General features: G+C 35.9%; 2 protein-coding genes across 3 annotated transcripts in view; one reads left to right on the top strand and one right to left on the bottom strand.

Moving 5' to 3' along the window:
• Window positions 456-12610, top strand: part of LOC109848127 (zinc finger AN1 and C2H2 domain-containing stress-associated protein 16-like) — a 13323-nt gene continuing 1168 nt past the window's right edge. Inside the window, exons 1-4 of one of the 2 annotated variants that reach the window (XR_002248704.1) lie at window positions 456-674; window positions 2279-3048; window positions 3493-3610; window positions 4212-4416. Coding sequence is in view for 1 of the 2 variants with exons in the window: in XM_020417474.1 (XP_020273063.1) it covers window positions 576-674; window positions 2279-3034 (855 nt within the window). In the remaining variant the exon portion in view is untranslated. Of the gene's footprint in view, window positions 675-2278; window positions 3237-3492; window positions 3611-4211; window positions 4417-12610 lie in introns of those variants that run through there. The other variant, XM_020417474.1, reaches the window with a different exon arrangement.
• Window positions 5498-7460, bottom strand: LOC109847946 (homeobox-leucine zipper protein PROTODERMAL FACTOR 2-like). The gene is made up of 8 exons (XM_020417175.1): window positions 7293-7460; window positions 6871-7218; window positions 6700-6801; window positions 6429-6641; window positions 6192-6357; window positions 6012-6098; window positions 5792-5899; window positions 5498-5691 (listed from the first exon to the last, which is right to left on the bottom strand). The coding sequence occupies exons 1-8, from the start codon at window positions 7458-7460 to the stop codon at window positions 5498-5500; spliced, it is 1386 nt and encodes a 461-aa protein (XP_020272764.1).

The following is a 12610-nucleotide window of genomic DNA, read 5'->3' as shown; positions in this document are numbered from 1 at the left end:
AAGATAATCCCACTTAATTTATTAATGACATAAAAAAACATGAGAATGAGAATGAACATTCCATTCCCACATCAATCTATTGTATTCCTACCTTCATTCTATTCTCGTTTGACTCGATTCTCACATGCCAAATGAGCAGTGAGCAAACTCCCAAACATAACATTATAGAAGATTTGGTAGGGAAATTAAATAAGTGTGGGGGCCACATATTTTCATTGATTAACCTATTAGTTTTAATCTAACCACTAATTTGAATCTAACGATGTAGAATGACTATGTCGCGTTAAGCAAACTATCTTACTGTCTCACCATTTTGCATATTTAATTTCCCTGCTAAATTTTCTATAAGATTTTCTATATCCTCCCTTCCACGTGTATAGCACGGGCAGGAGGGGGTCATATTACTACCACGTACGTATCACGTGATTCCTATTGCTGTAAGTTATTATTCTCTACAATCTCTTGCTGCTTCTAAATTTTTTACGCGGTTTCTCTCCGTAAAAGCCTGGGATTCGAAAATAAATCTTCGTCAAACTTTCTCTCTCTCTGCAATTGATTCTTACCCTAGTTCTTTAATGGGAACCCCAGAATTCCCCGATTTGGGAAAACACTGCAGCGTCGGCGACTGCAAGCTCAACGATTTCTTGCCCTTCACTTGCGATCGCTGCCAAAAGGTACTAATCCCTAGAGATTTCTCTTAATTATCTTGATTTATGTGCTCTGATTGATCTTCAGTCTGATGATTGACTGTGCTGACAATTTATTTGTGTTGAAATTCATGAGAAATTTGGCATTACGAGCTTAGGGTTTCTATGAATTAGTCAAAAAAGCTGTTTTTTTGCTGAAAAAGTTATCGATCACTCAAGATTCTCGATATTAGTGCTAGAAATAGGATTGATGGAAGAATTTTTGAGTAAGGGGTTGGTTTATTTTGATCAATATTTGGTGGACATCGACAGAGAAGTTATTTGAGAAAGTAAAATGTTGGCTACTTATGTTGCCATTCTATACGTTATATATATTTTTTTCCGTAAAAATTTTCTTTGTTATGTAGTATCCTCAAGAACTTTTACTAGGAAAAAAATTGGTTGGTGTTGGGGATTTTATTTGGCAGAAATATAACTGTGGTAGACACATTGTTAGTTCTTTAATGTCATTTTTTTGAGGGTTCAGTAGTATTGGTATTTTCATGTGTGTGCTCATTCTTTGCTATTAGACTATTGGGTGACAAGATTATAGGATTTGTTGTTTACAGGCTGCAAGTTGGATCTGTATGACAAGTTTTCCCTAGAAAAGATTGAAGGAAGATTAGTTATGAGTTCTTCCTTTCTGATGAAGAATCCACAACTTGAAAACTGTTGTGTTTGACTAGGCATTGCACACATGTTCGTCTTTCTCTCATGCTTAAATTTTTTTTACGGATATGCACTCATCTCATAACTATGTGCAAGATGAGACAAAATGCTCATTTCAAGTTTGCTAAAATTCTATGGACCTTTCTACTAGTTATGTAAATTCCAGATAGGAATTTTTTTTGAATTAGATCTATTCCCAAAAAAATTTATCAAAATAGACCTAGTCCTAAAATATTTATCAAAATCGAACTAGTTTCTGCCACGTTGGCTGAAACTAGTTTGTTTTTGATAAATATTTTGGGAACTAGGTCGATCTTGAAAAAAAAAATCGTAAACTTTATGGGATTGGGAATCCTGGAGATTTTAACACACGATTTAACTTTATGGGATTGCCAATCCCGTGGAGTTTGGAATTTTTTTTTAATTATCAAAATCAGCCTAGTTTTGCTGACGTGGTTGAAACTAGGTTGATTTTGGTAAATATTTTGAAAGTAGGTCGAAATTTATAATTTTGGTTTTGAAAAGGTCTATTTCAAAAATTTGTCCTTTCAGATAACTTCATTAATTCCTTCAGGAAATTCCTCTAAATAATTTTGGTGTTTTTGCATTTTGCCTCATTTTCTATGTCTACTTTCAATTTTTTCTTCAATTGAACCTGATTTTGGTATATGAGTTACTAGTGTGCACCCCGTGCAAAGCACGACCCCTTTTTTGTTTCCGCTACAGTAATTCTATTTTAAATGCTACAACATTTTTTGTAAAAAATGCTACAGTAATATTTTTTAAAATGCTACAGCATCCCGCCTGTGCTATAGTAATAATGCTAATATCTACTGTGGCATGAATAGTGAATTATTGGATCCTCCTATAAGTATAGAGGAGTAGATTATGCTTCCTTTATGATTCCATATTCTTGATTGCAGGTATTCTGTCTGCAACATAGAAGATACGGTACACACCAGTGTCCGAATGCAAATGATGAGGACATCACTGTCCTAAAATGCCCATTATGTGCTAAAGGAGTTCGACTTGTTCCAAATCAAGACCCAAACATCACATGGGATGTTCATGTTAACACTGATTGTGACCCATCAAACTATCAGAGAGCTACCGAAAAGAAAAAGTGCCCTGTTCCTGGTTGTAGAGAACCGTTGACGATCTCCAACAAAATCCAGTGTAGGGACTGTATCCAAGATCACTGCTTGAAACACAGGTTTGGGCCAGACCACAAGTGCCCTGGACCAAAGAAACCTGACTCTGGGTTCCCATTCATTGGTCTTCTGAAGAGGAATCAGACAGTGCAACCTAATTCTGGTTCTTCAAGCGGAGGATCGTCATGGTGGAGTTCAAGTTTAATAAATGCAGCATCAAGTGTCAGGGCCAGTGCTGAATCGGGTATACAGAGGTTGAGTACAACAACTAATCAAGCTCTGTGCAAAGCAAAAGATGGAATGTCACAGAGCAGTAGTGGAGGTGGTCCTGAGCAATGTCCTCAGTGTCCATCAAAGTTCTCCTCTGTCACTGCACTTATTGAGCATGTCGAGAAATCTCACAACAAAGGTGGCCAACAACAGAGAGTGACTGTTGACGTCTGTCCTAAGTGCAGCAGGGCTTTCCAAGATCCAGTGTTGCTGGTGGAGCATGTTGAGAAGGACCATACAGGCACTTCAAAGGCATAATGCACGTTAACATTGTTAGTCATGTGATTCATCATCTCCCTTGAAGAGCTACTGTATGAAAAAGAAGCAAAAACCTTCACTTTTTTGAGTAATCTCTTAATATTTTTTTACTAGCAAGAGACGGATTTTTGTTTGTTTTTCAAAACTGTTTTTTTTTCCTGCTCTCTCTAAATGGCTGAACTATATTTAGTTGTTGGTTTCATATCCTTGTGGTGGTAATAACTGTTTGCCTTGACAGTTTATATGCATTATTCCACTGTTGGAAGAGAAAATTTGAGAGTTGGTTAATTTATATAAAACCTAGGATCAGGATATCTGTCATTTATGCAGTTATGCGGAATTTTCTACATTTACTATTGCAGCCAAGTTTTGCTCTGAAATTTCTTGTTTTGTGTTGTCCAAACCTGATGAGCCAAGTTTTACTGAGAATCACATTATACAATACTTGATTTCATCAGGAGAAATTTGTTGATACTTTTGTTACGAAAACAAGGACTGTTTTCAGTGAGAGCAAGGGATGCGGATTGGACATAAAATAGCCATTCGCCTGCTGGCTAGCCATTGAAGAGGATTCAGGTGAGTGAATGTAGAGCAGCTTGTTCAATGATCATAATCTTGTTTTTGAAAGAATGAGAAGGAAAGGTTCAGTTGCAAATAGATTTATATACTATGATATTTGAGCAACACCAAGTTCAAAATACATATTTTTCTTCTTGTGGAATAACTAAACAAGGATTTGATATAGTCCCTTGATCTGTGCTGATTTAAATGGTTATGCCTCTTTTATCTCTCTTTGCTTCTCAGATGGTAGGCACATACTTTATATTAACAGCTGGTGGTCCAACAAGTTCAGCTGCAGTCATTTACCAAAATAGTGAAATCTGATGCCTGTATGAATTATTAAATATACCTGAGTAATTTAACTGCATGATAATTCATAATGTATTTTTTCTAACTTGTAGCACCATTTGAGGTCAAAAGTATTATGTTGCAACTATAGATTAGAGGCACCATACCCAACAGTAATAATACTAAGAGTTGGAGTACCATAGGAAACTTAAATATGCATAACATATCTTTGCTTTTAAGCATTCTTTTTCCAGTATAATCTTCTGTCTTCCTTACTAATTCATTTCTCCTACACAAATTACAAACATATATATGTTTTGTTTTGCAGTATCATCCCTAGAAGCTATGGAGGTGGAAATTGAGCATTTCATGCTCATTCCTGGCCGTTAGGCTCCAAGGCTTGTTGCAGAAGAGCCTAGGCTCTTCTCTTCCTCTTTGGCAGCATGAAACATCAAGTCTGTTATCTCTTGTAATATCTTCAGCCAGGATTGCCTTGGTAGCTGCTTCATTCACTTCAGATTCTTCGCCTCAAGGTAAGCTCTTTACATTCAGTTGCTTTTCACTCTCCATCTGCATCTTATCTTCTATTCTGAGCTAGTGCTCTAGCTTTCAGGAATTATATTTTTGTTAGTTAGTATTCAGTTTATATGGCTATCCTGTTATTTATAGGAGAAGGCCTTGATTATCATTCTATCCTTAGTGGTACTCTTGCTTGGTGTTGTCTTTTATGTGGTCCTGAAACTACACAACGTTATCTTCATGGTTCTTTGGCTTGTCTTGAGTATCAGATAAGGCCTTGAATCTTGATTAAAGGATTTTAAGCGCCTCAGAAATATGATGTTTGGTAAATTTTTTTTTCTTTTTTTTTTCCAGAAGAGAATGGAATTGGGCTTTGTTTAGTCTGTAAATGAGTGGGACACATTTGGGATCATGTGTTCTGTTCATTACAGCATTTACTGGTGAGTAGGAAGCAAGATTTGCCACTTGTTGCAAACTTGGATGTGAAGTCCATTTTTCCAGGAACGTTTTATTTATTTTAAAAGAAAACCAAAGTAATCTATATCAGATGTCTCCCAGCCAAAATAGTTAGAAATTTGTGAAAACCAAATTGTTTTTTACTCATGCAGCTCCAGCTGCAGCAAATTGGGTGGACCGGTAATGAAACTAACATCAGCTACAGTTACAACATAATTCCTTAAAAATAAAAGTCTGGGCTTTCATTTCTTGCATTTCATTAGTCAAACAGCCACATGATACTGGACTCCATTTCCTGTATTGCAGCACACCAACTAACAGAGTATGGGAAAAGGATGTACCTTCTCAACTTTCCAATATTACGAAGATAGGATAACTTTACAGTCTTCAGAATTACTTAAAAGCAGTTATAAAAAGTAGCAAATGGTCAGGCTACAACTGCCAGAACACAAAGCAAAGCAACAGAGAACTTCAAAGAGGAACACTTAAAAAAAAACATATAATAGATAAGTTTATAATTCGGTATATCGGATTAGGTTTAAGTTTATTATCCGATATCTCGGATAGGTTTAAGTTTATTATCTAATATATTGGATTAAAAGGTTTATGTTTATTATCCAACATCTCAGATTGAAAGGTTTACTTTGGCTTGCAGCCATCACTTCCAGACTTTTTCTGATCACCAGAATTCTTCTCCTCATCTTCATCCTTCTTGCAACCATCATTACCAGAATTGTTCTGACCACTGTCATTCTCCTCTGCATCATCATCCTTGAAACTCTCGGGGAAAACCAATTTCAGCATCTCTCTAGTCACCATTGTTTTCACTCCACCTGGTGAATGTACAAACCATTAGCTCTATTTATCAGAGATTCATATTCCGATTTTTTCAACTCTAAATAGTCAAGTGAATTCATAGTTATTGTTGCATACCTCCCTTTGGAGTGTCTGAGGCTACCTTTGGAGTGTCTGAGGCTACCTTGTCATTCTCTGGTAAAGCAGATTTCAGCTTCTTTCTTGTCTCCATTGTTTGCCCTACACCTGTCCCATGTACAAACCATTAGCTCTAAGTATGAGAGTTTTTCCTTCCAATTTTTTTAAATATAAATAGGCACAGTAATTGAATTCATAGCTAATAGTTATTGTTGCTTACCTCCATTTGGAGTGTTCCAGGCCGCTTGGTCATTCTCTAGTAAAACTGATTTCAGCTTATCTCTAGTCTCTATTGTTTGCAGTTCACCTGTCCAATGTACAAACCATTAGCTCTATTTATGAGAAATTTTTCTTCCAAATCTGTAAATTTATACAGGTACATTAATCAAAATAGTCATACCTCCCTTTGGAGTGTTCCAGGCCATTTGAGTTTTGAGGAGATTGCAATAGCCCTCCAAGATGCCCACCCACTGTTTTGCACCAAAAGCCATACCTGAGGACACATATAGCTTGCAATAGTGCCCAACATCTCTATTATCCACTTCAAAATGTTCGATCCATGTCACCTGTTTTCATATTGTCAGTATAAATCAGACACATAACTGAAGAAGTCCAGCAGTGTTTTATCTTTTTTTACCTCAGAGAAACCATTGCTCATATCTTGAATCAAGCACCCTGAAGGCCTTCTCTTGCATTTCATAATATGGTGTTGCAGAACATTATCCACTGAAACATCAACGACTGCCCAAGAAGTCTCATTTGGTAATTTCTTGCAGAAACGCAGGAACACACTCCTCCTATGTGGGATAAGTTGCTGAGGCGTCAGAGGTATCTGGTACTCTGCCGATACCTGAAATTTTACTAAAATTAGGATCTTTTCAGTATGAATAAATGATATGAAGACATACCGCTAGCATAGCTCCATTATAATTTTCTGGTTCTCCTGAAGATATCTCTTCCATCATCACACCACTTGCTAGCATGCTAGAAAAGCAAGTGGACCAGTGATCCTGCATGAAGCATATGCATACCCACAATAACGATAGTTATGATCACTGACAAAAAGCAAAATCTCTTACCACATCCATGAGTATGCCAACTATATCCCTAGGACTCATTGGTACAATTACACGCGAACGTGTTCCTTCTCTATCATACCAGTAGGGCTTTAGAGTACCCCTGCTAGCAAAGTTCAGGAGATATTGCCCCTCATTGATTGTCTCCAAGGAGTTATAAGGGTGTGATATCCATATCGGTTCCCTTGCTTGAACCAGCATCAGAAACTCGCGCATTGCTGAAATAGCAAGTCCAACAGGCGCGAGTTGAGGGTCATTCTCCATCAAATTTGATGGCACTGAACTGACATCTATCTCTTTGAGAAAATTTCTTCCAAGCTTCTCCATGACCCTTTCTCGAACCTTTTCGAACTGTTCAGAATATCTAAATTAAGACACAATATCTAACGTTTAGAAACTATTCATAATAATAACATCGAAAGTACCTCTTGTTTTAGCTTGCAATTCTCATGTACGCGTGGAGGCCAATCTGGTGCATCCCATCTAGGGATAAGAGGGCTATTGCAGTGGAGGCAAGAGCTATTTGATAGAGCTGTCTTGTACTTGTGAATTTCTTGTTCAAGCCTTGCTATCTCCTCTCGAAGTAGCCGCATGTACTCCTTAGGATTCTTTTATAAGGGAGTTATATATTATTAGAAAGGGATAGTACCCAGAATATAGTAGCTTGCGAATGGATTTATTATAAAACCAATTCCAAATTTTCAGGACGAATAGCTGTCTTAAATTTCTCAGAAGTATCTAGTGTTTTGAGTAGATATATCAGCAGAAAAGTAGAATGCTTTTGATATTTGGAGACTGTTACGATTGTTTAAGAAAATTTTATTACACTTTAATTCTTTAGATGATAGCAGTTGTGATTGAGGAAGCGAATCTTTACTGTTTTTGACAGTGAGAGGATCCAAATTCATATTCTTGAGATACTGTATGACAGAGTCGATTTGAACAGTAACTTATCCATCGTAAGTTATATATATTTCCAGAATACCACTATGGAACTCCAACTTTTAAATATTGGGGAAATGGTTGAGGAGTGTGTAAGTTTTGTTTTTTCTACCAGAATTTTCTATGAACAGATTCATGTATGTATGTATGGATGGATGTACGCATGCATGATTTCACTAATTGTTCCTACCGGTGATTTATAAAAAAATTCCTATATATGAATACCTGATATTTTCTGTCTCTGCTTGCATTTCACAGCCTTCACCTTCTAAATTCAGTGTGGTTTATTTCACATGTTTTTTATTATGATTCACAGCCATATCTGCGTTTATATTTCAGAAGAAACTGGAAGTTGTGATATCCGGTGGAATTGTGATTTGTAAGGAAGGATTTACTGTTTCATATTGAATTATTACTGGAAAATAGAAAGTAACTTTCGGACTCAGAAGAAAATTATGGGACATGAAACAAATACTTAGTAATTAATCATTTCTCCCACTTGCTATATTCTATGTAGCACGGACACGGATCCGACACGGCCATCCGACACGCCGACACGAGGCAAATCCTAAAAAATACATAGGATACGTGTGTTCGACACGTGTGTCCGACACGGACACGACACGACACAGCTTCATGTTTCGACACGTGTGTCCGACACGGACACGACACGACACAGCTTCATGTTATGCGTGTCCGTGCTTCATAGGCTATATTTATTCTTTTGGTTCAAGATGGAAATTAGAGTCTCTTTTTCCAAGCAAAAACCATAATCTGAACCTTGAAGTTAAATCTCTAATGATCTAACCAAATTATTGTGATCAAAGGCCACATTGAAGAAACTAGAGTTAGGAAATAAAATAAGTTTTTAAAAGTAACAAATAGGGATTAAAAAATATTAGAATATAAATGTCATTGGTATACCTAAAATCAAAGGAGAAATCGAATTAGTCCCTTATAGGAAAGGATGGGCCAAGAAAAATGGAATTTCATCAAAATTACCATCTAATTCGATTGACTTCCTTTGAGACTAGATGCCTACTGATTCTTAGATTATCTGCTTAACTTCCCTTAAGTTTTTCAATATATTTAGCTATGTATTTAATATAAATTTTTTATCAAGCGTTTTTTTCGTATTGACATTCCAATTTCCCTCTTGATGGTAAGTATAGTATAAACGCCTACTTCTCGACTGGTGTTTTTAAATAATTCTAGTAACATTAGTAAGTATTTCCTTTAGATCTACAATCTTAGATCTTTGCTCTTCTTGATCATTCCTTCCTCTTATTAAACATTCTTTCCTCTTCTCGATCATTCCACACCTAACCATTAATTTATATTTCAAATGCCTACCACATCTATAATACCATGATTTGACTTAATCCTTTTCAATTTTTGCTATGAAGTTAGATGATCTAGTATGGTAATAAATTAATAATGAGAAGCCTACACAAGAAATTATATTTCTCTACCAAAATATATATCACATACACTTATGGTGAAGCATAGATGTCAATGAGATCAAGCATGAAACCAGTTAATATGATCTTAAGAAGAAAGAGGAAAACTTACCATCTTTGCTTGGCTAGAGATCCCCTTTCCAATATGCGCAAACAACTTTCGATCAACACAGGGAATCTACTATTACTATTGAAAAACTTTCTATACTGAAAACCAGAAGTACAAGATGAAATTGGTAAGGAAGAAGAGGGGCCGGTTATGGTTTCTCAAAATAGATCTGACCTGGGTCTCTATTTAAAGAGTACAAACCGACAAAAGTTGAGCGAGAAACCCTAGGTTGAGGAATCCAGACCATCCTCCTACAGTGCATTGCAAGTGTTTAGACTGCAAAGTGATAGTGCCCAACTGGCAACCCTAGCTTGAGGTACTTGAAACGGTTTGCATGCAATGCATTAACAAGTGTAGCACATACGACAAAACTTGAGCGGCAAACCCAAGGTCAAAGAAAAGCAACTTTCAAGTTTCCATACAATGCATTATGAGCGTTTAAACCAAGATAAAGCATAGATGTGACACACGTGGTTTTTCCAATTCAAACCAGGTAACTAGAAAGTCTAGAAGTTTTTTCTCAGAGACGCTGCACATCTCACCCAAAGTTTCATTTGATGGACAGTAAATGGGTTAATGGAGAGGATGAAAAGATAGTTCGTAGAAGTACCTTGTATTTAGAGTAGAAAGTTTACCACTTTGTTCATCATCCTTTTTCTCTCTTACTCCTTATTTCTAACTTTTCTCTTACACCTTATTTCTAACTTTTCTTTATAATGTTTCTCTTTGTCTAATTTTTTCTCTCTGTAATCTTTGTCCTTTACCCATCTCTTTATTATCTTTTCCTCTCCTATCCATCGTTTCAACTTTCTTTGTCTTTCTCTCTAAAGCTCTACTTTCTCTTCTAAATTTGAACTGATCTTCTTATAGGTGGGATTGGGTTGTGTGGATTATTTTATAATCCAAAGATGGGTTAGGCTAGGTAAGGATTAGGATGTTTTAGAGATTGGACCGTGTTCTGAATGATCCTTGATTCGATCTTGCATTTTCAAGTTTACATCCCTAATATTTCAGATGTCCTAGCAAACTATCAATGTGTATTCCCAAATAAAATTCTGTACAGATAGTTCTCCAATGTATGAAGAGGCTAGCAAATGAGCTCTCATCAATATATTTTGATTCTCTTATGTAGTAGGCTACTATTTTCAAACGAATAAAAATTGCTAAAAACTTCTGTAATGCATGAGAGAAATCTTTTGCTCTATTGAATTTGGTAGGTATTTGCTGAAGAGTTATCTTAGAAGACTAGTAAAAGAATAAAATTCTCATATTTTGTTTTAGATCTAGTTGTATACTAAAATACATAGAATGTAAATTAGTAAATTTCTAAAGAGAAAAGAGAATATAATACACATTGATGGTCAAGAAATATTTAAAAGTAATTACTTCTCTTATTTAAGGTCGATCATTTGCACGATGTTGAGCTTGAGAATGATCTTGTCCATCGAATCGAACCGGGATGGTCAATGGAGGAGTACTTCTAGAGTCTTATGTATGCCTATGATATTGAAGGGAAAATTTTAAAGTTATAAGACCAATAATGCTTTATGAATTAAAATGTTGGACTACTAATAACACATGTAAAAAAACCAAGGGTAGAAGAAATGAGATGTTCTGATGGTCTTGTAGGTGTATACTAAATGATAGGATAAGAAATGAGCGCATCATTAGAAGATTAAAGAATACTCTTGTTTAGATAAAATGAGAGGGAATCGTTTGAGGTGGTTTGGTCATGTACAACAGAAGTCTCTAAGTGCACCGTATAGAAAAAATGATGATATTATAGTTAAGGAGGCAAAGAGATCTAGGATATTAGCATTAAACCTTAAAGAACTTGGTTGGAAGTAATTAAGAAGGAGATGATAATAATTAACTTATCGGAGGAGATGATTCAAAATAGAACCGAATGGAAGAAGAAGATTCATATAGCCGACCTAAAAGATTTGGGATAAAAGTTTTGTTGTTATTATTGTTGCTTGTATCTAACTGAATACAAATTGTTTTGTCCAAATCTGGGATAGTTTAAGGTGTTTTCTGCCAGCATAACACCATAGGTGCTTTCTATCCAGAGATAACACAACAAAGAGATTGTTGCCATACCTTTGATATTGAGAAGCATTTCCTACAAAATTTCTATTCCAAATGCATCTTCTATGTTTTTTTTATTAAGAGAATTATGCTATTTGTTGTGCAATACTCTTTGCTATTCCATCACGTCCTCTTTTAGACATCTTAATATACCAACATATGTCCACGTTTCATGGTCTTTCATTTTTCCTTGAAATTCTGTTCTCACTTTTACTTTGAAATCTCATACTTCCAACTTTTCATTTTAACACTAGGTATCCCATGCAGTATTTTCTTATCATACCCTCAAAATACATGATTAGAGTACTAAAATTGCAGATGCGAGTTAAAAGGAGCAGCGAACCATCCCTTTGTTATCTGTGAGAATCCCTTATGAATGGATCTTACCTTTTCAGGGTTCATATCCATTTCTTTATCAGATTCACAATTCATGGACCAACTGGGCCCTCTTGCAACCCATTCGATAAGCCTATGGCAGAGGAATGCTAGCAATTCTGGCCTTTCTGGTTGCACTTTGGGCCCACTTCACCACTGGCCTAGCCGCACTTTACCAGGACCACTTAATTTTTCAGACTCGTGCATCGCATATGAAACGAATCTGTTATTGGAATAACATATTCTTCTTAGTTCTTTATATATGGGTACTACTCTTTGAGCACTTTGTTTTGGATCCAAAATTCATGGGAAAAGAATGACAAAAGATACCATGTGTCCTATTGACCTTTTTTCTTGTCATTCTGTCCAAAACCAATGATAGAGAACATCTCACTTGACCGATAGTTGATTTGTATTTATAGCTACAACCCTCTCTCTTTCTCTATATGTATATGTGTGTGTACATACAACTTTACCAGGACCACTTAATTTTTCAGACTCGTGCATCGCATATGAAACGAATCTGTTATTGGAATAACATATTCTTCTTAGTTCTTTATATATGGGTACTACTCTTTGAGCACTTTGTTTTGGATCCAAAATTCATGGGAAAAGAATGACAAAAGATACCATGTGTCCTATTGACCTTTTTTCTTGTCATTCTGTCCAAAACCAATGATAGAGAACATCTCACTTGACCGATAGTTGATTTGTATTTATAGCTACAACCCTCTCTCTTTCTCTATATGTATATGTGTGTGTACTTACA

Source organism: Asparagus officinalis, chromosome 7 (genome assembly GCF_001876935.1).
Source record: "Asparagus officinalis chromosome 7, Aspof.V1, whole genome shotgun sequence".
Classification (NCBI taxonomy): Eukaryota; Viridiplantae; Streptophyta; class Magnoliopsida; order Asparagales; family Asparagaceae; genus Asparagus; species Asparagus officinalis.
The sequence above is the reverse complement of the archived record's forward strand: the minus strand, read 5'-3'. Positions and strand labels throughout refer to the sequence as shown.

What these genes read in the sequence shown, in the direction of transcription:
- LOC109847946 (XM_020417175.1), bottom strand. Translation starts at nt 7,460, where the DNA reads ATGCGGCTACTTCGAGAGGAGATAGCAAGGCTTGAACAAGAAATTCAC. An exon ending in ATTGCAAGCTAAAACAAGAG is followed by an intron (nt 7,219 to 7,292) that starts GTACTTTCGATG and finishes TATTCTGAACAG; the next exon opens with TTCGAAAAGGTTCGAGAAAG. An exon ending in TTGGCATACTCATGGATGTG is followed by an intron (nt 6,802 to 6,870) that starts GTAAGAGATTTT and finishes TGCTTCATGCAG; the next exon opens with GATCACTGGTCCACTTGCTT.